General features: G+C 47.5%; 1 protein-coding gene across 1 annotated transcript in view; it reads left to right on the forward strand.

Annotated features, from left to right (window-relative positions):
* Flt1 (fms related receptor tyrosine kinase 1) overlaps nt 1–26,270 on the forward strand; it is a 161,090-nt gene that overhangs the window by 95,061 nt on the left and 39,759 nt on the right. The window contains exons 15-16 of the mRNA XM_057763971.1: nt 12,356–12,487; nt 21,647–21,753. Of these exons, the coding sequence (XP_057619954.1) occupies nt 12,356–12,487; nt 21,647–21,753 (239 nt within the window). The remainder of the gene's footprint in view (nt 1–12,355; nt 12,488–21,646; nt 21,754–26,270) is intronic.

Below are 26,270 nucleotides of genomic sequence, written 5' to 3' on the forward strand. Positions count from 1 at the left end.
TTGCCGGTTAAAGCAGTCGGATTTTGTCCAGAGCATCCTGTGTCTCCAGCGGACTGAAGCAGGAGCAGCAGAGAAGCACCAGAAAGCAGGGATTAATCTCTCTTCTTCAGCTGAACCTCAGTTACTCGCTGAGTGACCTGTCCTGTCACCGCTGCATCACGGTGACAAAGATCAGCACCAGTGGGCACCATGGTGACAGATCAGAATCAACTGCGGTTGTGAAGGGATTGAGTAGGTGGAGCAAAGGCCTTGGGGAGAAGCAGGGAGAGGTGAGAGAGAATGCTGCAGGGGAGGGCAGGGAGAGTAAAGGCACCAGCTTTGCCTGCGCTCCTAGAATCAGCCCAATTCCTCCAGAAGAGGAATGGCAGCCAGATACATATAGAGTGAATTTTTATCAGTCTCAGACGATGCAGTTCAGGGGCAACAGATACACTCCCAATGTTGTACGGTCATGCTGCCATCTTCTTCCTAAACCACGAATGGAAACCAGAGACAGGAGAGAGAGAGAGAGAGAGAGAGAGAGAGAGAGAGAGAGAGAGAGAGAGAGAGAGAGAGAGAGAGAGAGAGAGAGAGAGAGAGAGACTCTGCGTTTTGATCCCAGGGCTTCGCCCCACTTAGCTGCTTCTCCAACTCTCAAGGCCTCTCCTTGGCTATTATGGACCAAAACTCTCTTGGAGTCCTTCTGTGACTCTCTCATACAGACTCATGCATGCTCTGAGCATGGCAGAGGGGGGCTGTTCCGTTCCGGAGAATAATCAGGGCTTGAGAAACTCACAGGAGAGAGAGAGAGAGAGAGAGAGAGAGAGAGAGAGAGAGAGAGATCTAGGGCCGTGGGGTGTGGAGGCACACTCTCCTAGCTCGTTGAACCCTGTCCAAAGACACCGAATGGTCACTCAGAGCAGGAGGGCTCCAACCCCAGTCTACCAGGTCCTTAAACTGAGGACAGTGCTCAGAGAGGAGAGGAAGCAACTCCTTTGTGCCTTTAAGTGCACCAGTGCCATTGGCTATGGTTTTCTATTCCAGACATCCAGAATTTTCCTGGAAATCCTCCTCCTCTCAAATCCAAGCTTAAGAGAGTTTAACCAAGACCTAACTTGGTGCATACCCAGAGTCATGCCCCTGGATCACCACTCTGCCCAGTTAAGGCCAGAGGCAAACAAAGATGCTCTCAGATAATCTGCTGGGTGAACTTTGTACACTGTTTCCAGGGCTCAGTCGCACTAAAGCAGTTGAATCAAACAACTTTGGCGCCCTCCATCCCATCGAATCATGAACTTGTTTCATTCAGCAGGGTCAGCTAATCCTTCAGCTGGCCTTCACCGAAGAGCAAACCAAATGCAGAAAATGCTGTCCGTACCAGGACTTCTTACATTTTCTCTTACACAGTCGCATGTACGTGAGTATAAGCAAGACAGACGGACCAAACATTTACTGAAAATAAATCATAAGGAAATCCATTTTAAAACAGGTGTTTGGTTTGCATAACATCTTAGCATTCATTAAAGAAAAAAATGAGATAGGAAAGAATTTAGGATTTACTTGAAGAATTAAGTCTTGGCTGAACTTCCGCTTCCACAGGAAGCAAGGCATCTTCAGTGTATCTCAAAGTTGATCGATTCTTTGACTTTATAACAACCAAGCTGAGAAGACCACTTTGCATAATTTTGTAATGTAAAATGAAAAAAGTATATTTAAAGCCACTTCAGAATTTCCTTTAAGAAACTTGGGCCAGAAAAAAAAAAAAAAGAAAAGAAACTTGGGTCAGGCGGTGGTGGCGCAGCCTTTAATCCCAGCGGATCTCTGGGAGTTCGAGGCCAGCCTGGTCTACAGAGCGATTTCCAGGGCAACCAGGACTGTTATGTCGAGAAACCCTGCCCCGAAAAAACAAATAAATAAGTAGTTAAAAAAATTGAACCAGCAACTCTAACAACGATGTTAAACCCAAGCGTTCTAGTTAATAGGATTCAGAGCTTGGTGACAGGATGTTTGACCATGCTAGAAAAAAAATCTCCTTCTGGAAAACTAATGTATATTAGTGGCTAAGCTGCCATCTTATTATGTTTCCACTTTTCGCCCTTTTTGTTTAATTTGGTTTTTTGTTTATTTGTTTCTTTTTTTGAGACAAAGTCTCACTGTGGAGCTCTGGCTGGCCTGGAACACTGGGCTCAAACTCGCAAGGATCCATCTACCTCAACTTCCCAAGTGTTGGAATTAAAGGTGGCCTACACCACATCCAGCTCCACTTTTCACATTTTGTATGACATGTATATTTGCTGTTGTTGTTGTTTTTAACATACTAAATGGCATTTAGTCTCAGTTCGTTCAACCAGTATCCCCTGAGGACCACTCATAGGCACAAACTAGATGTACAACACTGAATCCACACCTTAGTACAAAGAAAAACTGCAGGCAATAAATGTAACAAACAAAGCATATTGTATAAAGTCAGAAAATTACAATGAAGAAGGAAGAAACAAAAGAAGCCAGGCATCAGTGCACGCCTTTAATCCCAGTGCTCAGGAAGCAAAGGCAGAAGGATTTCTGTGAGTTTAAGGCCAGTCCGGTCTACATAGTGAATTCCAGAACAGCCAGAGCTACACAGAAAAACCCTGTCCCAGAAAATAAACAACCAACAACTGGAGAAAAGAAAGAAAAAAGAAAAACCAAGTCAAACAATGGATTATAGTAAGTGCCTGGTAGTGGCATTATAAGGGAAGGTTGGTACCTGAGCTGAAATCGCAGGGTGTAATGTATTATTTGAGGGGATTGTAGAGATCTATCCATGTCAATATACACCATCCTTTCTCCTTTTTAGCAGCCATGTATTGCAGTATGATATCTACTCCCATAATTCATTTTTTAAACTTTAGCCTCTATACAACACAAGATTATTTCCCTGTATTTAAACAGAAACTAGAAAAACCACTGTATGTAGACAACTATGTCTTGTGGCAGAAATGAATCCAACCTTCCAGGCAGGCTATGGCAAATATAAACACACTATAAGCATTTATTGGTCAGGAGTGTCCACATGTATTTATAACATACAGATATGTATTCAGCTCCCAACACCCATGTGGGTTGGCTCACAACTGCCTGTAACTCCAGCTCCAGGGGATCTGGTGCCCTCTAATGGCCTCCAGGGCATCTACACTCAAATGAACACACACACTCACACACAATACACACAGAGAGAGAGAGAATTAAACAATAAAAAATAAATCTTAAAATAAAGATGAAGAGCAAGTTTAGCTAAATCCAATGGCACAACCTCGATGTCAGAAGTCAAAATGGTCACGTGACAAGAAAGGAGCCCCTGTTCAGATTGGCAAGCCAGTTAAGAAAGCAGGGTCGTCTGTGTGGGAGAAGCAGGAAGTGCAAACACAGTGTGCATTTGTTAAACAAATACATGAATCAACAACTCTTCAGATTTAGTGAGTTGTGTTCAAATGCTATATATACTCTTGCCATTGTCCAACACCTCAAGGCATTAGTGGAAAATAAATAATTTACCAAATCCCTTAGAAATATCAAATACTAAAATAGCTAGACAGGTTTAGACACATGTAGACTTCCCCACTGGATCAGCCGATCACAGACTGATCGGAAGCCTCTATCATCAACCAATTTAGCAGCTCCTTGGGGTCTTACAAAACTCTCATCTTCATTCCTTTCTGGGCTCATAACAGGTTCCCAGGAACAGAACCTAGAGTGAAGCTTCATTTGTCTCTGTGGGGCTAGGAACACCTACACAGCCCCTGAATTATTTCTCTGCTCCAGAAACCTGGGCGTGTTTGAACCTTAGGACGATAAAGTCAAGCGGCATAAATGTAGTAGATTCCGAAGAGAGCTGAGCATGCGCGTATGTAAACTACCGCATACAGAGTCGGCACTAATGGCAACCGTAAGTGAAGACTTGCCAAGACTGCAAAACCATCCCTCCTCTGCCCTGCACTCCATTGCCCAGGGTCTTCAAGCATTTTGTCATTCTCTGGTCGCTGGAGGCCAGCCCCCTATTTGGCACAGTGCTAGATGCTGGGGACTCAGGAAAGCTAAGGCAGGGTTACTGTTCTCCATACTGGAGTGGGCGAATAAGAAAGTCCTCAATCTGACTGCAGAACGATGCACGACAGAGTAGAGCAGACATGGGTCCAAGAGCAGTGGAAGATATCTTTCGAGACAAGGTCTCTCTCTGTGCAACAGCCCTAACTGTCCTGGAACTCATTCTGTAGACCAGGCTGGCCTCAAATTTAGAGATCTGCCTGTCTCTGCCTTCCGAGTGCCTGGCTCAAACTTTTTATTTTTAATGTTGATCAACATGTCCACTTTGCCCATGCACTGTAAAGGCCAGTAAAAACGTACGCTGGGTAGATCAGCCATGACCCTGCGAAGATGCTAGCCACCGGTAAATGTCAGTTTTGTGAACCAAGCACCTGTCTGTCTCCCAGCCTTAGGCTCTGTTGTCTCCCTGAAAGGACCCCTGGTCTTGGGTCTGGAATCCTTTTGCAGTCCATGATAAACCACACAACTGAGCAACTGCTGTTTCTTTGACTCATGGTTAATGCTTACTTATTGTTTTTAATAGAAGTGTTTTATTAGCCCTCACAGTGAATGCGCTAAGTGGACATGTTGGCCAACATTAAAAAATGGTAAGTTTGAGCCAGGCAATGGTGGACTACACCTTTAAATCCCAGCACTCGGGAGGCAGAGGCAGGCGGATCTCTGTGAGTTCAAGGCCAGCCTGGTCTACAGAGTGAGTTCCAGGACAGTTAGGGCTACACAGAGAAACCTTCTCTCAAAAAACAAAGCAAAACAAGCTAGGAGGGGGTAAAGAAAATGATGAGTTTGAACATAAAAATTTCAGATTTCTGACTTTTCTTTAAAACGTAAGAAGACAGTCCTAGCATTAAATCCCCAGTGCCCACGGGTGTGAACTGGGTATAGTTCCCACTTTTAGACCGATGACAGACTGTCTAAGCTTCATAGACACAGTTCCCTCCCATTTCCCACACCAATTTCGCCAGCTTCTCTACTCTGTAGGTAACTACATCACTACATCTTGCCCGGCTGCCTATCTGTCCAATCTAAACAGATTCATATAGTATAGAGGATTCTGGACTGGCAAGATGGCTCAGGAGGTAAAACAGCTTGCCAGCAAGCCTGACAACCTGAGTTCAGTCCCCAGGGCCCATGTTGTGGAGGAAAGAAGCCAGTTTGTCCTCTGGCCTCAGTGTGTGAGGCGCCACTGCCTCAGGTAAATAAGTGTGGTAAAAAAATATGTAGTAGAAAATAGAAGTAAGGGGCTGGAGAGATGGCTCAGTGGTTAAGAGCACTGGCTGCTCTCCTAGGGGACCCAGGTTCAAACCTGAGCATCCACATGGCAGCTCATAACTGCTTGTAACTCCAGTTTCAGATATGAGTGAACCCCTCAAAGAACCTAATAGCAGTTTACATAGCATAGAAAAGTACACACACCTGGGTTGGAGCGATGGCTCCGCGTGTAAGAGCCCTGGCTCCTCCTGCAGAGGACCTAGGCTGAATTCCCAGCATCCATACAGCCGCTTACAATTGCCTGCGGCTTCAGTTCCAGGGCATCTGATGCCCTCCTCCAGCTGCATACATGTAGAATACAGAACATGCACGCAAGGCAAAACACACAGACATATAAAATAAAAACTACTCTATATCCAGAAATCAATGTAACTTTAAAGGCAATTTATTTGAAAAAGAAAATAAAAGCATTCAACGGTATAAAAGAAGCCCAAGAAGAAGAGGAGGGAGAAAAGAGACTCAGATTCAAAAGAAGAAAAGAAAAGAAACTCAAAATAGTTGCTCTTTCTGGGTAGGATGTTTATTATCAAGCAGAATTGTAAATTTAATAGGTTGCCCATCAACGGCCCAGCCGTGATTTTTTTTGCAGAACTTAACAGTCGAGTAAAGTATAAAGCAGCTAGAATAGTCAAGAGTATCTTGACAAAAAGAAGGGATCTAAGACCATATAAGCCTGCAAGATGTGTTATCAAGGTGGCTCAGCAGTTAGGGGTGCTCTTCCAGAGGCCCTGGGTAGCACATCCCACGTGGTGACTCACAACCATCTGTAATCCCAGTTCCAGAGGATCTGATTACCTCCATGGGCATTACATGCATGTGGTACACAGACACATGTGTCAGCAAACAATCCATACACATGAAATAAAAATAAGTCAACACAGGTCTTCTTAAAGATACGTTATGAAAGCCGGGCGGTAGTGGCGCACGCCTTTAATCCCAGCACTCGGGAGGCAGAGGCAGGCGGATCTCTGGGAGTTCGAGGCCAGCCTGGTCTACAGAGCTAGTTCCAGGACAGGCTCCAAAACCACAGAGAAACCCTGTCCCGAAAAAAAAGATACGTTATGAAGCATCATGATTTAAACGCTGCGGTACAGACATAGACAAATGGGCCCCTGAAAGAGTAGAGAGCCTAGAAACAGAAACACGACTATATAGAAACTTGCCATCTCAGAACTGGCACCACAATTCAGCAGGAAAAGAACATTTTCCTTGATCGTTGACACTGAGCTGAGCGCGGCACAACACATCTCTAATCCCAGCACTCAGAAAGCAGAGGCAGGCTGATTTCTTTCAGTTTGAGGTCAACCTGGTCTACAGAGTAAGTTATAGGATAACAAGGGCTACATAGTGAGACTTTTTCCGTGCACCCCCCCTCAAGTGACATTGTCGTGCCTATCTGTCTGTATGGTAGAGGCCCCCCCGTTTTCCAAAAGAAAACCCCAATAAGAAAAAAACAAAACTCCAGTAAATATTTTTCTTTTCTTTTTCTTTCACTTATTTATTTATTTTTGGTTTGTTTCTTTGTTTTTTCAAGAAAGGGTCCAACTATGTAGTTCTGACTGTCCTGCCTCTGTCTCTACCTCCCAAGTGCTGGGATTAAAGTTGTACACCAACTACACCTGGCTTCCAGTAAATATTTTTATAGATTTTTATGAAGAAAGCATTCAAGGAGGGCACTTGACGATATTAGTAGAAAAAGATTTATAAGCAGGTACAAGAAATACAAACTGTACTAAATAATATTAAACTTGGCTACCACAAAAAAAAAAAAAAAAAAACGGGGGAAGAGTGTTTAAGGCCTGGGAAGAAACTCCACCGAGAGTAACCCAGCCTTTTTACTTCATTGGTGGTATTCAGCTGGTACTTGAGGGATGGGAGAGGTTCAGACCACCGTGAGGAGATGTGGGCAGCAAGATGAGCTCTCACTCTGCACCCCTCAGCCAGTCTCAGTCTCTGATTGCTAGTCATTCCCTGTATCTTACGTTTCCCCAAAGCCTCACCAATCCTGCTGCTCCAAGTGTCTTGCTTGCTCCTTCCTCTCCCACTTCCGTGCTGCTGGGGATGGAACTCATAACCTTGGGCATGCTGGGTAAGTGCTCCACCACTTGGCTGCACCCCCAAACTTGCACCCCTCAAACCTTCTGCCAGTTCTTTATTCATATCTATTCTCCCTGGTTTTGGAATGCTTACAATGCAAAGACAGTGTTACCCTCATTTTACAGAGAAAAAAAACAATGGTCAAAGGGGCTTGTGAACTTAGTCAGAGTCACAGGGGAGAATTCTGTGAAGAACACGGAATTCCTCTTATCTGGGCTTAAAATACTAATATCACCTTGGGTTCATCTCCTTCCATTGCTTTAGCCAATAAAGCACCAGTTCCTGTAGGTTTTTCCTTCCCAGTATGCACTTCCATTTTTTTCTCCCTCTCCTCTTCCCCTCCTCCCATCCAGGCTTGTGGAGTGGAGAGGGTGGCCCCGGGTGAGGGGATGGGGGTGAGTGTCAGCCTTATCACCCCTTGCCTGAATTTCAAGTAGGGAACCGGGACTGCCCCATGCTGCTCTTTCCTCATTCCAGCCCATCCTGCCTTCTGCTAGACTAAACTCCCCAAATGCCACTTCTATGATGTCATTTCCACAGTCAAATATCCGCAGGCCTCCCTCCTCCCCTCGGAGCCAGGGTTAGAACCACTCTTGACTTCAGAGCCCCCCCCCCCCACAACTGCCAGTCACCCAGAACAGGAATTTGGAAAAGAGACACACCCACGGAGGAAAGTTCAGAGAGCACAAATGGAGCATCATTTTGTCACCCACCGCAGCAGCAGAATGGTTTGGTTTTTGTTTGTGTTTTACGTGACACTGCTCAATAGTGGTACAGAAAGATAAGATGGTCTATCACTCCCTCCTAGTACGACGCTATCCGATTAACCTAGTTAGCCTCTCAGGTGCTGAGATAATACACTGACCAAAACCAACCCAGGAGGAAAGAACTTATCTGGCTGGCAGGTCACAATCGATCACTGAGAGAAGCCAAGGCAGGAACCGGAGGCAGGAACTGAAGCAGGAACTGTGGAGGAGTTCTGCTTACCGGCTTGTTCAGCCTGCTTTCCTGTAAAACACAAGGCCATGTTAATCGTTCATCAAGAAAATGACAATGACTTTGCCAGTTGGCATGCCCACGCAAATGGGGAACATCTCACAGGTGCCCCATCCCTCGATGAAGAGCTAAAGAGAGAAACCTAATTGGTTACCCAACACCAAATGGTCAGCCTTGAAAACATATATATATATGTGTATATATATATATACACACATATATATATGTGTGTGTGTGTGTATCCATATGTGTGTGTATATATGACCATGTATATACGTGGACAGATTCGGCACGTTGTATTCACATATCCATCCACTTACATATGTAATTATATATTCTGTATATGTGTGACAATAATCAAAAAAGATGTGAAGTTGAGATGGAGTGAAGTGCAGTTGAGAGACATGGGAGGGGAGGTAATTCCAGCAGTCGAGGGGTGTAGGTAGAAAGATCGTGAGTTCAAGGCCAGCCTTGGCTGGATATAAGGACCTGTCTCCAGAAAGAAGGAAGGAAGGAAATAAGAAACCAACAGTCTTGCCCTGCTCCTTCCCATCCTCCCCAGGCCACCTGAGTTGTTGGACTCTATTCCTCTTACTTCTTGGAAAGTTCTAATATGGGCACTGTACCCCCCCCCCATACCCTGCTCTCTCCCAGATTATTTCTTCAGCACATAAAAATGATGTAAAGTTTTCATCCTAAGAAAGAATTTCTGGGCTGGAGAGAAGGCTCCGCAGTTAAGAACACGAACTGCTCTTCCAGAAGAGCCCAGTTTGGTTCCCAGGACTCACACCAGTCAGCTCAGAGACACCTGGGACTCTAGTTACGAAGGATCTGATGCCTCCAGCCTCCCTGGACACAATACCCCTCCCCCAAACCTCTGGCCTCCCTGGGCATCTGCACTCCTGCACATACCCCCTCCCCTCATTATTCAAAACAGAAAAATAAATCTTTTTTTATTTTTAAGTTCCTTTCTCGGGCTGTAGAGATGGTTATTGGTTAAGTACATTGGTTGCTCTTGCAGACAACCCAGGTTAGATTTGCAGCACCCATTTATCTCTAACTGCAGCTCCAGGGAATTCTACCCCTGCTCCTGGCCTCTGTGTGCACTGCACATGCGTGGTGCACACACATACGCACAGGCAACACACACACACGTAGACTAGAAGTAAATCAAATCCTAAAGCATTTTCTTCTCCAGCCACGCTGCTGTGCAGACACTCGCTAAAAAGGAAGCTCCTTGCTGTCTCCACTGGGTCACCCCCCTGTCTCTTTCTGTGACCTTGGTCGGGCTTTCTTCTACACTTCATTAAAGTGGGTGGTTAGCTTCCTTCCTGAGGCTCTCTGAGCACAGCTCAGCGCCGCCTGTGAGAAAATGTCTTTTGTCGGTTCCAGAAGTCTCCTGGTTTTCTGGTCCCCTCCTGGGCTCCTCCCTGCCCCCACCTTGGTCACTTCCCTCCCCTGTTCTGAAGTCTCCAGTTCTCAGGGCTGTAGACTTCACTCCTCCCTCTGGTCTGACTGAGCCCACGATATTTGTCTGCAGTCTTTTTGGACTCAAACTGCTTTCTCAGTGCTGAGCCCACACGGCTTCATGTCCTGACCCCCTCCCTGTGCTGCAGGTGAATCCTCCCTTCGGATGCGCAGTAACCATCTTGTCCTTACAGTGTATGGAAACCGCCAGAATTCTTGATTGTGTTCCCTGTTCACTCTCCTACACACCCCAGTTGTCTACACCACTGACTTAGAAGCCAGCTTTTCATTGCCCTTCTTCACACAGAACACCCCAATCCATAAGCAAGCAGATTGGTTCTTCAGAAACAAACAAACAAACCAAAGTGGGTCCCTCTTGTGGCCTCAACACTCCAGTAGGAACCTTTCAGTAGGAGACTCCTCCCACCAGCCACCCACTTTCCATGTCTGCTTCTGCCCATGCCATCAGATGACTGATGTCTTCTGTTTCATTTGTTTTCTTGTGATGCCGGGGAGCAGACCCTGGACCTTGTTCTTGTAAGGAAAACACGCTAACACTGTGCTACATGCCCAGTCCATCCTGCAGTGGGTCGTTTTGGCCGAGGGTGGTTTTGTTGATTTGCTCGCTTGTGTTTCTGAAATAGGATCAAGTGGCACAGGATGACCTCAAGCTCACTGTGTAGCTGAGGCTAACCCTTCAGGTCCTAATCTTCCTATCTCTCTCCCTCACATGTGAGGGTTATAGGAGTGTACCACCACACTCAAATCTCCAGCAGATTGAGTTATTTATTATTTTAGATGGATGTAAGTGTATTTTATATGTTATAAGTGTATCTAGGAGAGGCCTTGGGATCCCTTGGAACTGGAATTACAGACAGTTGTGAGCTGCCTGATGTTGGTTGGTATTGAGAATTGTACCCAGGTCCTCCGGAAAGGCAGCGTGTGCTCTTAACTGCTGGGCCTTCTCTCCGGCTCTCTCTAGTGGCTTTTGAGTTCTGGAGAACACAACAAAGCCTTAATCCGTATGGCACCTAGGGAGAGGGGAGGCAGGGTCTGGGTCCCCACCATTTCTCTTCTGCTTGCTTACTGCGCACCGGCCACAGAGGTCTTCTCCCTCCTCTTCTTCTTTTTTGGACTTATTTATTTGATGTTTCTGAGTGTTTGCCTGCATGTACCACATGCATGCCTGGTGCCCGCAGAGGTCAGAAGAAGGCATTGGCTCCCCTGGAACTAAAGTTAGTGATGATTATGAGCCACCATGTGGGTGCTAGGAACCGAACCTGGGTCCTCTGCAAGAACAACACTCTTTCTGCAGGGCCCTGCTCAGAAGTCACCTCTGAAAAGAGCTGTCCCTGTTCACCCTGTCTGCAACAGCCTCCTCTGACCCTCCTTCCTCTTGCTCTCTTCAAAGCCTTTGCTGTAAACTAGACTGGGAAGTTTCTGGAATCAAGGGTGTGTGACTTGTCTGCCTCCTATGGTCTCATCAGTATCTAAAGCTGTCTGGTGCATAAAAAGGGGCTTTCATAGGAATGAACAAATTACTTCTTCAAAAGTCTAGTTTCAAAAAGATTAAAGTGACAAGGGAACGCTCAGGGACCAAGTGCTGGTGTCAGTCCCTGGGTTTAATTGGGAGGGAAGACAGAGAGAAGAATAATAAACTAGCCTAAGAGTAAGAGAGTTGCTTGACAGTCCCTCAAGCTGCCACTCAAGGGCCACCTCCTCCCCATGCAGCCTTCCTGAGGTACTAACTTGCATTCTTGATGGCTGTCTGTTCACCAGACTCGGACTGATGGGAGATTCATACCAAGTAAATACGTGGTGACAGTACTTGGTGTAGATGCCTGTGTCTCAGAGCCTTTCAGGGGAGTCTGGAAACTCCCCTGGTAATGGAGAACTTCCATTACCCCAGCCTGTGGAGTACTGAATATTAATACTTGCATCTACCAAGCACTCACTACCACAATACATATATATTGAGTGGGAACGGCTTTCATTTTAAATCAATACTGGGGGGAATAAAACACAGACAGAGTAAATAAGTTGTCTAGAGGACTAAAGTGTGGATTTAAACACAGCTAGCCCAAGCTCTTTACTCCCATGTTATACTACATGGCAAGCCACATGGCAAAGGACCCTATTCCACAAATATACTGTGAAATACGCTGCTGCTGGTCATATTGCCTAATACTGGGGAGTCTCTGTTTTCTCAGTGAGAGGGGGACAGGACAGCCCCTTCTGAGTGTTTGGAAGCATCAAGCTGTGGCCAGGGTACTGCAGAGTGCTTGGCTCAGGACAGGGCAGGCGTGGGGCAGATGCTGGTTAGCGAGCGAGCGAATGACCTGTTCCGGAGTTAGGCAGAGCACAGAATGTATTCTGGGAGCCTAGGATAGGAAGGCGCTGGGCTTCGTGCAGCTGTTTCTTTGTCCTCCGGAGCCGCTAATCTAAACATCTCTCTCTCCCCCAGGAATTATTTTAGGACCGGGAAACAGCACGCTGTTTATTGAAAGAGTCACAGAAGAGGATGAAGGTGTCTATAGGTGCAGGGCCACCAACCAGAAGGGCTCCGTGGAAAGCTCAGCCTACCTCACGGTGCAAGGTAAAAACTGGCAGTCTGGACACCTGCTTCCCTGTGGGCTTAACTTCCCACCTCCTGGTCTCCTCTGGCAGCCCAGCGGGTCCTTTCCCTACCCCTTTCTCTGTCCTGGATACTACTGACACTCTGGCTCTGTCTGGAAGCAGAAGGTGGCTGTCCTCTGGAGCCCCCAGCCCAGCATTCTCAGCAAGGGAAGTACTTCCAGGAAGAAGGGAGCCTGGCGTGCAGACTCTGTGGGTCGATGTGACTCACAATGCCCCTAGGGGTCCACATCTGTGAGAAATAAGGCCAGGAAGAAAGGAAATGGGGGAGGCGCCCTCTGAAATCGTTCATCTCTACCCCACCACCTTTTCTGAGTCCTAGAAATTAAACATAAGTTACTTTTTCCTTAGCTGGTTTTTAACATGAGGAGACACAAAATAGTCTCAAAAGCATAGAGAACATAGAGAACAGCTCACACCTCAGAGACTGCCCTACGCGCTTCCTGGAACCCAGGGAGTCTGTTGCAGAGCACAGCACACAGTAGCTGGGTCCTACCCTGACTGCAGTCATGTGGTTTCCATTTGGCAAACAGTTTCAACCCGGGCTTCAGTTTTCTCATGCTAAGCACCGTGCCGACCCTAGAATTTTCAACCTCGGAGCATTGCGCATGGGCGCCTCTTAGATATCAACATCAATGAGTGGCATGTTGAGATCCAACGTGGAAAGACGGAATGTGTTCAGTAGCCATTTCACAGTGCACAGCGGTGTACGTGAGAGCGTGTGGCTGCTTCTCGGGAGAAGCCAGGCAGGAAGAAAGGCCGAAGCTAGCCTACCACAAATCCGTAAGTCCTGAAAGAGGGCAGCGGTCCCCAAACCGCCTGAGGGAATGGTCTTCTGCCTTCCGAATCTTCCTTGTTTTAAGTGAGCCTTCCAGTTCTGCCACACATCAAGAGGGACTGAGCAAGCATCTCGCTTGCACAGCTCCTTTCTCCTCCATCTTTGGCGTGGGTATCAGGTGCGCCGACTGCAGCAGCTCTATCAGGCCAGGAAAACGAGAGGTGCCCTCAGCCTCACCCTAAGGTGTTATAACTGCCCGCCCCCTCCGGGTGTGTGGAGCAATTAGGAAGCTCCCAGAGGCAGGATGCGGTAACTTGGCTCTCACAGCTAGGCAGTGACAGCCCTGATGAAGAAAGTTCATTTTCTCCCGAGACTCACCTCAGCTCGCCACAGGGCTGCTTTGCCTTGCTGAGCACCTGTTCCCAGGTTCTGTAGTGGGCAATATGGCCTGCAGTGGCTACAGAGCTGGCGCTTTGAGAGAAACCCTGACGTGAAGTAAGAGCGTGCACACCAGCTGTAAATCTTCCCGGGATAGCCTGGGCTTCTGGGGAGCCACGTCACGTGGCCTTGTGCTTTACGACATCTGTGACCCAGCGCTAGCCTGTGCCAGCCCTCCAAAGCCTCTCACACAGAGGGTGAGGTTTCGGGGTGCAGTTGTCGACTCTGTAGAAGGCGAGAATGTGAAACAGAGGCAGTTGGCAAGTTGACAGTACACGGAACTCAGAGAAGCCTGCACGTATGAGAAGGTCCGTTTTCTTGAAGTATACTGGGCTGCCTGAATTCATGTGGCCATGTAACACTGTTCAGAGCAGTTGACCACAGTTATCTGTAGATCATCTGATCACTGAACTTGGAATCTCGCCCTTGAACGCATGACTCACATCCCTGAGGGGCACTGAAGCATCCCCAAGCTGCGGACGTGGTTTCCTGGTATACTCCTATCTTGTCCAGTTGAGTTTAGGAAATCTAGGCACATGGGTTGTGTCTGTGGCTATGTTTAACAGATTTTAAAGAGGTTCAGGAATCAGTCAGGAAGGAAGCGGTCTGCTCGTTTTATTTCCTTTGAAAGAGGAGTCTTAATACTCAGAGATAAAACAATGTGTTATTTTTGAATCTGAAAAGGATAAATGAACTGTGGAGTCAAAGTGGCTTCTTTAAATAATCCCGGGTTTTGTTTGGTTTGGACTAGACCTTGAGCATGAGTGGCGCGACCACAGTCAAGGTGTCAGCAGTCAAGATCATTTCTGAAATTAATATGTTTGGCCCGTTTGTAATCAGAGACTTAACCTAAGCTCTAACCCTTCTGAAGGAGGCCGATGGCGATATTCCATGCAAGAACTTCTCTTACAACAGCCTTAGGCGGTACTGTACTCTAGGACGTTACTGTGTGTAGGACACAGCCCCTCAGAGAATGAATACCATTAGAAGCATCTGTTAAAGATGACCAGTGGCTTGCAAGAAGACTCAAAGGGGCCGCAGCCTAAGCGCCAGACGTGGCGTCACGGTTTGCAAGCGTGGGTCACAGCAACCGCACATTCGCATCTGCTTGAGACGGGACCCACACTGTAGGAAGCAAGGACCACATCCCCTAATTAGATCCCGAGGTGTAAGAATAAAAATAGCTCAAAAAAACAAAACAAAACAAAACATGTGTCTCTGTGTTCTACACCACGGTCCGTGCTCCATTCCCGGCTCCTCTGACGTGCAGCCTGTCCCCACCCATCTTCCTGAATTCCAAACTAAGCTGGGCCTTCATGTTTCTCATCTCAAAGATGCTGGGAATTTTCAGGGATGTCACAACTAACAAACCATACTCAAATAGATGAATGACCTGTTCCTAATTGCACACAGGAGGCTAAGGGCCCTAAATATACATACCTTTTCCCCCCCTCTTTTAAACTTTCATCTCCAAACTATAGAATAAACATCACCTTAGCAGAGATTTCTAAAAATGGTACCAGAGTTCGGTTAGGGTGAGTTAAGACCTTTGTAGATAGTTCTTAGAGCAAAATAATTAGACTTCAAACATTGCCATCTCATTTCTTCTCATGGAAACCGGGCTGACAGGAGCCTACAGAGCAGTACATCCCGGACATCTTTAACCTGGCCTGGGCCTGTCAATTATACCTTGTTTTATCAAGCACGTGGTACACTGTGTTAAGCAGCATACACTAGTCTGCTTAATTCTTTTATTATTATGTACATAGGTGTTTTGTCTACACATGTGACTATGCACTGTATGCATGCAATGCTTGCAGAGGCCAGAAGAGGGCATCAGAGACCCTGGAACTGGAGTTGCAGATGGTTGTGAGCCAACAAGTAGGTGCTGGGAATCCCACCCAGGTCCTCTAGAAGAGCTGCCAGTGTTCTTAGCCACTGAGCCCCCTCTCCATCTCCAGCCCCACTCCCTGCTTACATTTTGCAGCAATCCTGTGAGAAGGTTGTGTTGTTGAAAATAAAAAGGCCAAATAATATCACAGGGCCAGTAGGCTCGGAAGCAGAGCTGAGAATCGGAAATGCTTGGGTCTCTGTCCTCTGCTGTGTCTCCTGTCACGTGGCAGGTGGGAGTCATCTCAGCCATGGGGTGTTTCAGGAGCTGAGTCACTGAGTCACTTCGAGAGAAGTCCCCTCCCTTCCTAGCATCTCAGATTCTGCAGCACCAGGTGGGGGTGTGAACAGTGGCTGGGCAGCCTTTCCCGGGCTGTTACAGGATGAGGAGAATGTGTCATGGTAAAATCTGAAGGATTAGTTATTATTAGTGTTGGTTAATGTGGTCCTCTACTCCAGCCAAGCTTTCAGTACTACATATTTTTCCCGAGCTTACCGTGAGTCACCCAGATGGTGTCCCAAACCACAGCATTCCTGTTTGGCTTAAGGACTAGCTTTGTTGTGAGAAAAATGTTACCGATTGCAATTTCAACTGTTTCCTTTTTCATTCCTCTCAAAAAGGTGCTCGCAATTGAATCCAAATACAGTAGATCAACATATCACAGTCCTGAAGAGAAGGTCCAATTGGTCTTTACAGATTCTTAAAAAGCACTGAAAGGGGGTTGGGGAAATAGCTCAGCGTTTAAGAGCACTGACTGCTCTTGCAGAGGACCAGGTTCAGTTCCTACATGGCAGCTCAAGACCGTCTGTAACTCCAGGTCCAGGGGATCCAACACCCTCACACACAGACATACACACAGGCAAAACACCAATGCGCATAAAAAATACATAAATAAATTGTTTAAAAAAATTTTTTTAAAGGTCAAAACCTGTTACAAAGCTCTCCAGGTCTGTTGTACTATTCCAGCAGGTGACAGGGAAAGCCCATTGAGGCAGATGGTGGCAGCGGTATTTCGCTTTTTAGAATGGGAACTAATCTGTGCTCATATGTATAAATCTTTATTACCTTTCTCTGGGCCTGAGGTAGAAACACAAAAGGAACATATCTCTGCAACATCATTTGCTACTTCAAATTAAAACAGCAGTAGCCCCTCGTTCGCCCACCTACCCTGCCTGGTATGAGAAGGTGGTTGCTCTAAAAGATACCAGACAGTTGTGTCAACATCAGGTTTGTTTTAGGCAGAAAAGGCAAGCTATGGTACACGGAGTGGGCCTGACTGAAGAGAGGTGAAGTAAAGTAAAACCCAGCCCAACCCAACTATCCTGCACTCGAGGTCCAAACAGTGACAAGGAAAAATGAGATTGCATTTATCTTTATCTTACTAATTATGTGCATGTGTTTTACCTACATGTACATCCATGTAGTGTGTGTGTATGTGTGTGTGTGTGTGTGTGTGTGTGTGTGTGTGCTTGGTGCCCGAGGAGGCCAGAAGAAGGTGTTGGATCCTGTGGAACTGGAGTCACAGACGGGTGTGAGCTGTGGTACTGGGAACTGAACCTGGGTCCTCTGCAAGAGCAACAAGTGCTTGTAACTGCTGAGCCATCCCCTATATCTGTATTTAAAAGTTCAGAGGGGTTGAGAGAAAGGGAAGGAGAGAAGGAAAGTTTCAAACCATGCTTAACAGCATTTGGCACATGCACCCCTGTTATCTTGTTTGTTTGCTTGTTTATTTGTTTGTTTTTCGAGATAGGGTTTCTCTGTGTACAGTCCTGGCTATCTTGGAACTAGCTCTTGTTTGTGGACCAGGTTGGCCTTGAACTCACAGACTGGCCTCTGCCTTCTTGAGTGCCAGGGTCAAAGGCAGTCACCATCACCGCCCAGCGTTAGCTTTATTTTTTAAAAGAAACTGAGGCTTCTGTCTGCCACACAGCTGCTCACAGGCTTATACAAGGACATCGTCCCAGTTCCTGGTGGCAGCCGCTCTCATTCCCCCTCCTCCCCACCGGGGCAGGGTAAGTTCTGGAACCAAAACTCCCTGGTGATTTCCCTCTAGGGAACCCACCAGTTGCCTTCTGTGAGCTGATGCCTCTGGTGCTGGCAGGCTGTGACCATACAGAGCCACGTGCCAGGCCAGTGTGCAGATGCCTAGCTACAGTGAAAACACCTAAAGCCTGCCCTGGTAACTGTCCTTCAAAGGTGAGTTGCCAGTGCCGTAGCTCAGGCTGTGCGCAATGGGCTGTCCATCGCTACCAGGACGGTTCAAGACACCATCAGTGCAGACCCTTGACAAGATCTACTGCTGCTCAGAATTCAGACTGGCTGCTGAGTGGCACCCAGAGGGATGACAGGAAGCTTGGGATGACAGCTGGCGTGCATTTGTCTGTGCAAGAGAGTAGGAACCCGTAACAAAAGGTGCCGTTATCTTATAGTTATCTTATATGCTTGACTACATTCTCCTCGACATCCTGAGGGAAAACAGCCACAGTCTGTGTCCTCTTCCAGGAACTGATGTCCCCCGAGACCAGTACGCACTCCTAATGATTATCGAGTCCCATCCACGTTGCTCTGGCCCTGGGCAGTTAGGCTATTCTGTGTACTGAACTGATCGCCAGTCAGCATCCAGCTGGATTTAGCCGGGCTAGTGTGTAGAGAAAGCACCTATGGGCTTCAGCCTGCCGAGCCTGACAGTTCTTTAGGATGGAAGAGATAGGTAGAAGGAGAGAGAGCTATCAAATGAGACCACAGATGACCTAGAACCCTGAGATTTATTCTAAAGAGCAGGGAGCACTGGTGGCCCCTGATGAACATTCTCCTTAGCTGTCCTAATGAGTTGGCTTCTTAAATATGTGTTTACACATAAGTAGTCCCACTGACAGGAATTTTGCTCGAGTAAGGCCTGTGGAATTAGACTTTAGGGGTCAGCTTCCTGTCGCATGGAATGCGGTGGGAAAATTCTCGCAGTCAGAGAGTCAGTGACTTCACATTCCATGAGGGGAACGTGTGCAAAGCCCCTGTGAAGACAGCAACTGTGGCCATCAGCAAGTGTGGCCGTCGGGGGCCACTGCAGGGTCTTCAGAAGGTGCCAGTCTTACCACAGAACTCATTTGCAGCATAAACAAGTGTGTGTGTGTGTGTGTGTGCGCACGCGCATGTGTGTGTGCAGTTGAAGAAATCCATACTCACGTGAATTTGGTTTACAGTCTTCCCACTCTGAGGATATATAGTGAGATTGAAGGGCAAAAGAAGATATAAGACTTAAGCATTTAAAATTTTAAATTAATTTTTAAAATTGGGAACAAGGCTGGAGAGATGGCTCAGTAGTTAAGAGCACTGGCTGCTCTTACAGAGGTCCTGGTTTGGTACCCAGTACCCATATGGTGAGTCACAACCATCTGTGACTCCAGTTCAAGGGGATCCAATGTCATCTTCTGGCCTCCAGATGCTGGTAGATATACATACATGCAGGCAAAAACGCCATGACATAAAATAAAAGTAAACCAGTCTTTTAAAAAAAATGTTAGGCAGAGAAGCCAGGGCCTTATCATGCAAAGAATATGAGCTGTCCCTCCAGCTCGCCATCTGAATTTGATCCTGGCAGTGATGGAGAGCACACACCAGCACCGAGGCAGACGAGGACAGAGTGGACTCCGTGGCCTAGAAAGGAGTGGGGGTGACTGGAGATAGGCAGAGCTGGGTGGACAAGGACCGAACATGGTTCTTTAGGCGTGGCGATGAAACGACAGAGGAGGTAATACCTTCGCGATCAGGGACAGTCCAGCAGGCGGGACAGAGACCGCTGCCTCACTGAAGCCATTAGCAGCTTCTCAAAGGCTCAGAAGACGTGAGGAAAGGAGGAAATGGCAGTACCCTTACACGCATGGTGGCTTAGCCAGCTGGCTTAAAACCGCAGCCCCACCAGCCGCCAGCCGCTCATAGGCAAGGCTTAATCTCTCAGCGCCCTCAACTTCCTCACTCCAGAAATGGAGAAAATCCAGCTCACAGCGTTGGCAGGAGTCTTGGCAAGTAAGCATAGGCCAGTCCTCAGAAGAGTCCCCAGGACAGAACGCGCTAGGTCAGCTGTCACTCACAGGTTTCCAGAGCGCAGATTTGCTGGAATTCCCTGCAGGTCACCTCACTGACTCCAATTGCCTGCGGCATTGCACTCTGTGAACTCATTAGCCGGAAGCTCGGAGCCCACACTGCTCCAGTCCCTTCCTGCGCCTCCCATCACACCGCCATCCACACTGTCACCTTCCATGACCACTCCCATGATGCTCTTCCCCGCTTCCACGTGGCCCAGTCAAAACCTATTTAAAATACATCTTCCAGAGGGGATTGAATCTCCCAAGTTCTGACGCATTTTCAAATCTCTTTTGCTGACTGTGGCGGGCACATGCCACAGCCCACGTATGGCTATTGGAGGATAACTTTGTGGGAGTTGGTCTCTCCTTCCACCTTGTTTTGGAGGCAGGGTCAGTCTGTCTTGCTTCAGTCGCTATGCTGAATATTTCGCACGAGGTGGCTTGTGAGCTTCTGGGGGAGTCTCCCCTGCTTCTCCCCCACCCCAATCTCACCCAGGAGTTCTGGGAATTGCAGGTGTGTGCTACCACGGCCGGCTTTTCACGCATATCCCAGGAAATGAAACTCAAGTCATCAGGTCTGCATGGCTAACACCTTTACCATCTGAGCCATATCCTCAGACCTCTGAAGTAGCTAAAAAGATTGGTTTCTGGGCTAGGAATGAAGCCCAGATGGTAGAGCACTCACCTAGCAAGTCTGAGGGCCTGGGTTTGGTCCCCAGCACTACAGGAACTGATTATAGTGGCACACACCTATAATCTCGATTTTGAGAGGTGGATGCAGGAAGGTCAACGTCACCCTTGGTGATCTACGTGAGTTTGAGGCCCACTTGGGATATGTGCGTGAGAGACCCTGTTTTCAAAGGATAAAAAATAAAAAAGTAAGGCCGATGACCTCGTGTTTGCTCTGAGACACTTGGTTTGGCTCATGGGATTCTTGAATGTTCTTACGCTCCTTCACTCATTTTCCTGTCTCCTTCAGTACCTACCGTTGCTGTAGAGAGCTTAGTTGAATTAAGACAAAAAACCCCAGAGTGAGGTACTGATGTTTGAAGCTATGATATTGCTATCGTGTATCCATGGGGTGGGTGTGAGCAGAGACTGACCAGCAGATCCTCCCATCGTGCCTAAGGAGAACAAATCTCACCCTAAATTCCTTTGTCAAATCAAAGGAGGTGTTTCTTCAGAATTCCTGGAGACTTGCCTCTGGACTCTTTAGGAGGGAACCCCATTCGGCCCAGTGGGCTCTTTCCTCGCTGACTGCTAGCCCTCTCATTTCACGAAGCGTCACGTGACTGCGCTGGGTCTCTCTTTCTCTCTCTCTCTCTCTCTGTCTCTGTCTCTGTCTCAATCTCTCTCTGGGTCTGGGAGGGACACTGCTCAGCTTTTGTGCTCTTAACCCTGGGATCGATGTGACTGGGCGGACGCATGGACTCCTCTTGCCTCTCGCTGGTACTATCCGCTGCCAAGGTCAGAAGCCCAGACGCAGGCAGCAAGACTGTGGGTGGTGCAGAGTGACTGCCCCAGAAGAAGCATTAGGGCAATTGTGACCGTCCTTGGGTTTTATTTTTATTTTCAATGTCAGCTTTGAAGAATTTTTTGAGTCCCAAAGGGGACCTTTTATGTCTTTTTTTTTTCCTTTAGAATTTCCTCTAGAGCCAATTAGGGAGATTAATAGGGTCCAGATTTAGCCCTTTAATGAGCTTTTCCCTGCCTTAATTTCCCTCCATCTTTACTTTCTCTTCTGATTTTTAATGAACCGTTTCTGAGAATACCATTTCCAAACTCGGCAGGATTTCTAGAAAGTACTCTGGGCATGAGTTCATGGCATGTCTTAGAAGATGGACGACTGGCAGATGCCCAGCTCGTGCAAGCAGAGGCATGTCATTTGAGGGTCTCCTTGTATCAGCATCTTTGCGATTTCTCTCTCCCTAGGCTCCTCGGACAAGTCAAACCTGGAGCTGATCACGCTCACATGCACCTGTGTGGCTGCCACACTCTTCTGGCTCCTTCTAACTCTCTTCATCCGGAAGCTGAAACGGGTAAGAACACAGAAGAAAAGAACACTGAGCTGTACGACTCCCCCCCTTTCATGCGAGCATGTCCATCCATGTTGCCATTGTTCGCGGTCACTTAGGCGGCCATGTTGTTGAGCTATCATAGGTGTAGCTAATGTCACAGAGGCCTCATCCCTAGACAAAGAACTCCGGGTCGCTAAGGAGTTCCGAGAGAGGGAGAACTAGCCTCTCTCAGGGATGAACCCCTTCACTGATTATCCACTACCAAGTCTCAGCCCTGAAATCATATACACACAAGCAACACTAAACAGACTGAGCAGGTCATATTTGCTTTGTGAGTTCAAGGTCAGTCTGGTCTATAAAGAGAGTTCCGGGACAGCCAGGAGTTACACAGAGAAACCCTGTCTCAATACCCCTTCTTCCAGAAAAAGAAAAGAAATCAAAGGGGACTGAGATGAAGACCACCTCTGACCTGGCTCTGCCCTATTTCCCATGAGCCTATGTGGCACAGGGCCTGAGTCCCTCTGCCGGGCTCTCTGGGGATCTTGGAGAGCAATTGCTGCTGTGTGTAGTCTGGAAGGAGATTGACTGGATGCCAGCACACAGTCAAATATCACACTGTAACTCTGCGTAGGTGTAAGGGATAGTGGACCAAACCTGGATATGGTGGTACATGCCTATAATCCCAGCACTCAGGAGGCAGAAGCAGGAGGATTGCCAGTTTGAGGCCAACCTGGACAACGTAAGGAGACCCTATTTCAAGAAAAGAAATGAAAAGAAGAAAAGAGAAAAAAGAGAGGGAAAGAAAAGGAAAGAACTAACCAAAATGTGGACAGGGTAGTGTGGACTCCGGGGGAAACAGTGTTAGAGGGAGCGGGGTGTAGAACAGAGCTGAGGCTGCCAAGGCAGGGCCAGCACGGGGCTGCTCAGTCCAGCCAGGCGAAGCTTTGGAGGCGATGCAAAGAGTTTTCTAGCTGAAGGCTTTTGTGAGGGCAGAGGAGGGGGATTAAGCAAAAGTGAAGTGTTGTATGAAGAGGCTGCTGCTTCAGTTAGGGGAGGAGGGAGAGGAGGTTGTGTTTTTTCTGGTCTTGAAGCCTCACCCTGAAGACCTCACAGAGTGAGCAAGAGTTGAGCCCCAAGCACTTAGGAAACAGAGTAAGTGGTGTGTAAGGAACAGGTGTGCTACTGCGGGCTAGCGGGTTGGAGTCGGGAGATTTTTAGGAGGGCATGGCGACAGAACTCAGAAGGGCAAGATTTCTGCCATTTTCTAGAGATTTTCCTTTATGGTTGTCCCAGATGTAGTGGGAAACACCTTGCCCAGGGTTTCCGTTCACCCTACCAAAATGTCAAAGAGGGAGATGTATTATCATTTCCATTTAAAAGAGGAAAACTGAGGTTCCCTGAGGTAATGACATGGGTCCAAACGTCACTACGGGAATTTAGTTTTGAGCCAAGACCGTCTGACCTCAGATTGATATTCAAAATCTTAAGGCATGCACTCTTGGTGGTTGGAATGAGAGAGATGACGGTGTTAGGAAAAGTCCTAAAAGGAGCCTCTCAGCAGGCACAAAGAAATCCAGTCAGACCAGATTAAAACACATCAAATGCCTGGGTTTATTAGACGGCACACTCGGGTGGCCGGGAGAATGGCAAGGAAAAGACAGAAAACACACACACAACCATGTGTTCTTTTCTGGTGTGAGCCTAAATAGCCTAGAGCAGTGGTCCTGACCTTCCCTGGGCGGGGTCAGCGCTTGGCAGGCTGGGAGTCAGAGTCCAAGCCAGGGCAACTGCCAGGCCAGGGGCTTCCAGTCATCCTAGACTTCTTAGATATAGGGGTGTTAGAAGGCAGGGGTGACGCCCCCAGCTTAATATTACATTCCAGACTCTTTAGATATAGGAGTGTGACAAGGAGCTGAGGTGATATTTATGACCAAACATCCCAAAATGGATGCCAGGGACTGGGGTGACGCTTCCAATCATCTGAGACTCTTTGGATACAGAGGTGTCACTTTTGACCAAGCAGGTGGCAGCAAACCTTCCATGTTCACATAGGGCATCGGGCTTTTGGCACACGGAGTGTTTGCTTTGGCCTGATGAGGCCACTGCCAAATCTGCTGGTGAGGGAACAGAGCTGGAGTAGCCCAAGGGAAGGGCATGAAAGGGAAAGGCTAAGAGGAAAGCAATGCTTAAGGTAGGAGTGCAACGGAAAGGGATGACCAGAAAAAGAACACACTCTACCCTGCCACCTTCTTCTCCCTCGCTGGAGCAGCAGACCGAACGGGAAGATCTACCATGGATTTAAGAGCGTTCTTACACTGCCAGGATCCCCCGGTGTACAAGCTGATGGGAGCAAGAGATCATCTGCAGTTTGCCTGGAGGAGGCACAGGTGAACAAGGAGTCTAAAGAAGATGCAAGTCCCATGGTTTTTCTAACCCCAGTGCTAATTCCTCATTGATAAAGGCTATATTTTATCTCCTCGGCCCCACCCGGTAGAGCCAGTGGTTAGAACAATGGCCGATGTGTATTGATGTTTGCTAGAAGCCAGGTCCTGTTCTAACAGGTTAGTCAATTATTTGATAACCATAGCAAGCCTCTTAGATAAGTACAATTACATCATCATTTCACGGATGATCAAACGAGGTCTAGGGGAGTTAAGCAACTTGCCTGGGAGGCCATTTGGCTGTGTACAAGTCAAATGCAGGCAGTTGTCCTCCGTGCTGAGTGCCGAGTAGCTGCTCGGTGCTCATGTCCCTTAAAAGAATAAGTATCTGTTAGTATACTCCCCCTGCAGGTCTGCGTGGTGGTCCCTCTCGTCTGCCTTATTGAGATAAAAACATTGACTTTCATAGGAGCCACGTGGGACAAGCTCCTCCTTCGCCTGTTACGTCCCTGACACCTCCCCATACTGCAGAAACCCAAGGTGTCCCTTGCTAGGTTCCAGCTGTTCACCTGCTCTTTAGTGGTTGCCTTGGTGATCTTCAACATGAAAAAGTTAGTCGTCAAAGCTATACCGGGAGCTTCTCCCCTGAGCACCTATAACCTCACACCCATGGTGAGGGTCCCTAGCTTTTGGCCTTTCGCCCTTGATTGGAGGCTGAGCAAACGTTCTGCCGTGAGGTATTTGTCCCCCATTCTAATGATAAGTTTTATACGGAGAGTGATAGTAAGCAAGTGATGGATGAGGTGAGCTGTGACTGCCCGGAGCCCGGTAAGGGCTGAGGAATTCGGTGGGTGTGAAGAGGTGAATAGGAAAGGCAGTGTGTCCATCGCCCCTTCCCATCCTCCCTCCCCCCATCATGCTTCCTCTAGATTAGAGAAACAAACTGCAAAGGAGGCCAACCTCGTTTCAATGGAGTTTATGTGACTTGGAGCCAATGGTTCTTTCTATGGAAAACTCATCCTTTCTGTCCCATCCAAGAGTCTGCCCCCAGAAACTCAGTCATCAGTCCCGGAAATGTGTCCAGTAATAAAAAAGGAACCTGCGGATGGACTGCAGCTGTCAATCCACTCCTCTGGGATCTGCCACAATGGTTGCTCTCTGGATTTGATTTGTAGTTCCAAGAAACCAAGTTCATGGCGTGTGAACATCTGACAATGCTCTAGGGGACTCCAGATGTGTTTACATTTACTCTTCAGCCTTTGAAGCGGTCAGCCTCTGTTTTTGAAAACAGAAAGCCCTTTGTGGGACTGGAGAGATAGTTCAGAGGTTTAAGAGCATTGCCTGCTCTTCCAAAGGTCCTGAGTTCAATTCCCAGCAACCACATGGTGGCACACAACCATCTGTAATGGGGTCTGGTGCCCTCTTATGGCCTGCTGGGATACATGCAGACAGAATATTGTATACATAATAAAAAAAGAGGGGGCTGGAGAGATGGCTCAGTGGTTAAGAGCATTGCCTGCTCTTCCAAAGGTCCTGAGTTCAATTCCCAGCAACCACGTGGTGGCTCACAACCATCTGTAATGAGGTCTGGTGCCCTCTTCTGGCCTTCAGGCATACACACAAACAGACTATTGTATACATAATAAGTAAATAAAAAAAAAAAGACTTCAAGTTCAAAGATTCTTCATGCTTTTAAAAAAAAAACATAATAAAAAAAGAAAGAAAGAAAGAGAGAGAGAGAGAGAGAGAGAGAGAGAGAGAGAGAGAGAGAGAGAGAGAGCCGGGCAATGGTGGTGCACGCCTTTAATCCCAGCACTCGGGAGGCAGAGGCAGGCGGATCTCTGTGAGTTCGAGACCAGCCTGGTCTACAGAGCTAGTTCCAGGACAGGCTCCAAAGCCACAGAGAAACCCTGTCTCGAAAAACCAAAAAAAAAAAAAAAAAGAAAAGAAAAGAAAGAAAGAAAGAAAGAAAGAAAGAAAGAAAGAAAGAAAGAAAAAGAAAGATCTTTGTGGGGCGGGAGAGATGGCTCGGCAGTTAAGAGCACTGGCTGCTTTTCCAGAGGATCTGGGTTCTGTTCTCAGCACCCACACAGTGGCTCACAACCATCTGTATCTCCAGTTCCAAGGGATCTGATGCCCTCTTCTGCCCTCCATGGG

The sequence above is a fragment of the Chionomys nivalis genome, chromosome 3, assembly GCF_950005125.1.
Source record: "Chionomys nivalis chromosome 3, mChiNiv1.1, whole genome shotgun sequence".
Classification (NCBI taxonomy): domain Eukaryota; kingdom Metazoa; phylum Chordata; class Mammalia; order Rodentia; family Cricetidae; genus Chionomys; species Chionomys nivalis.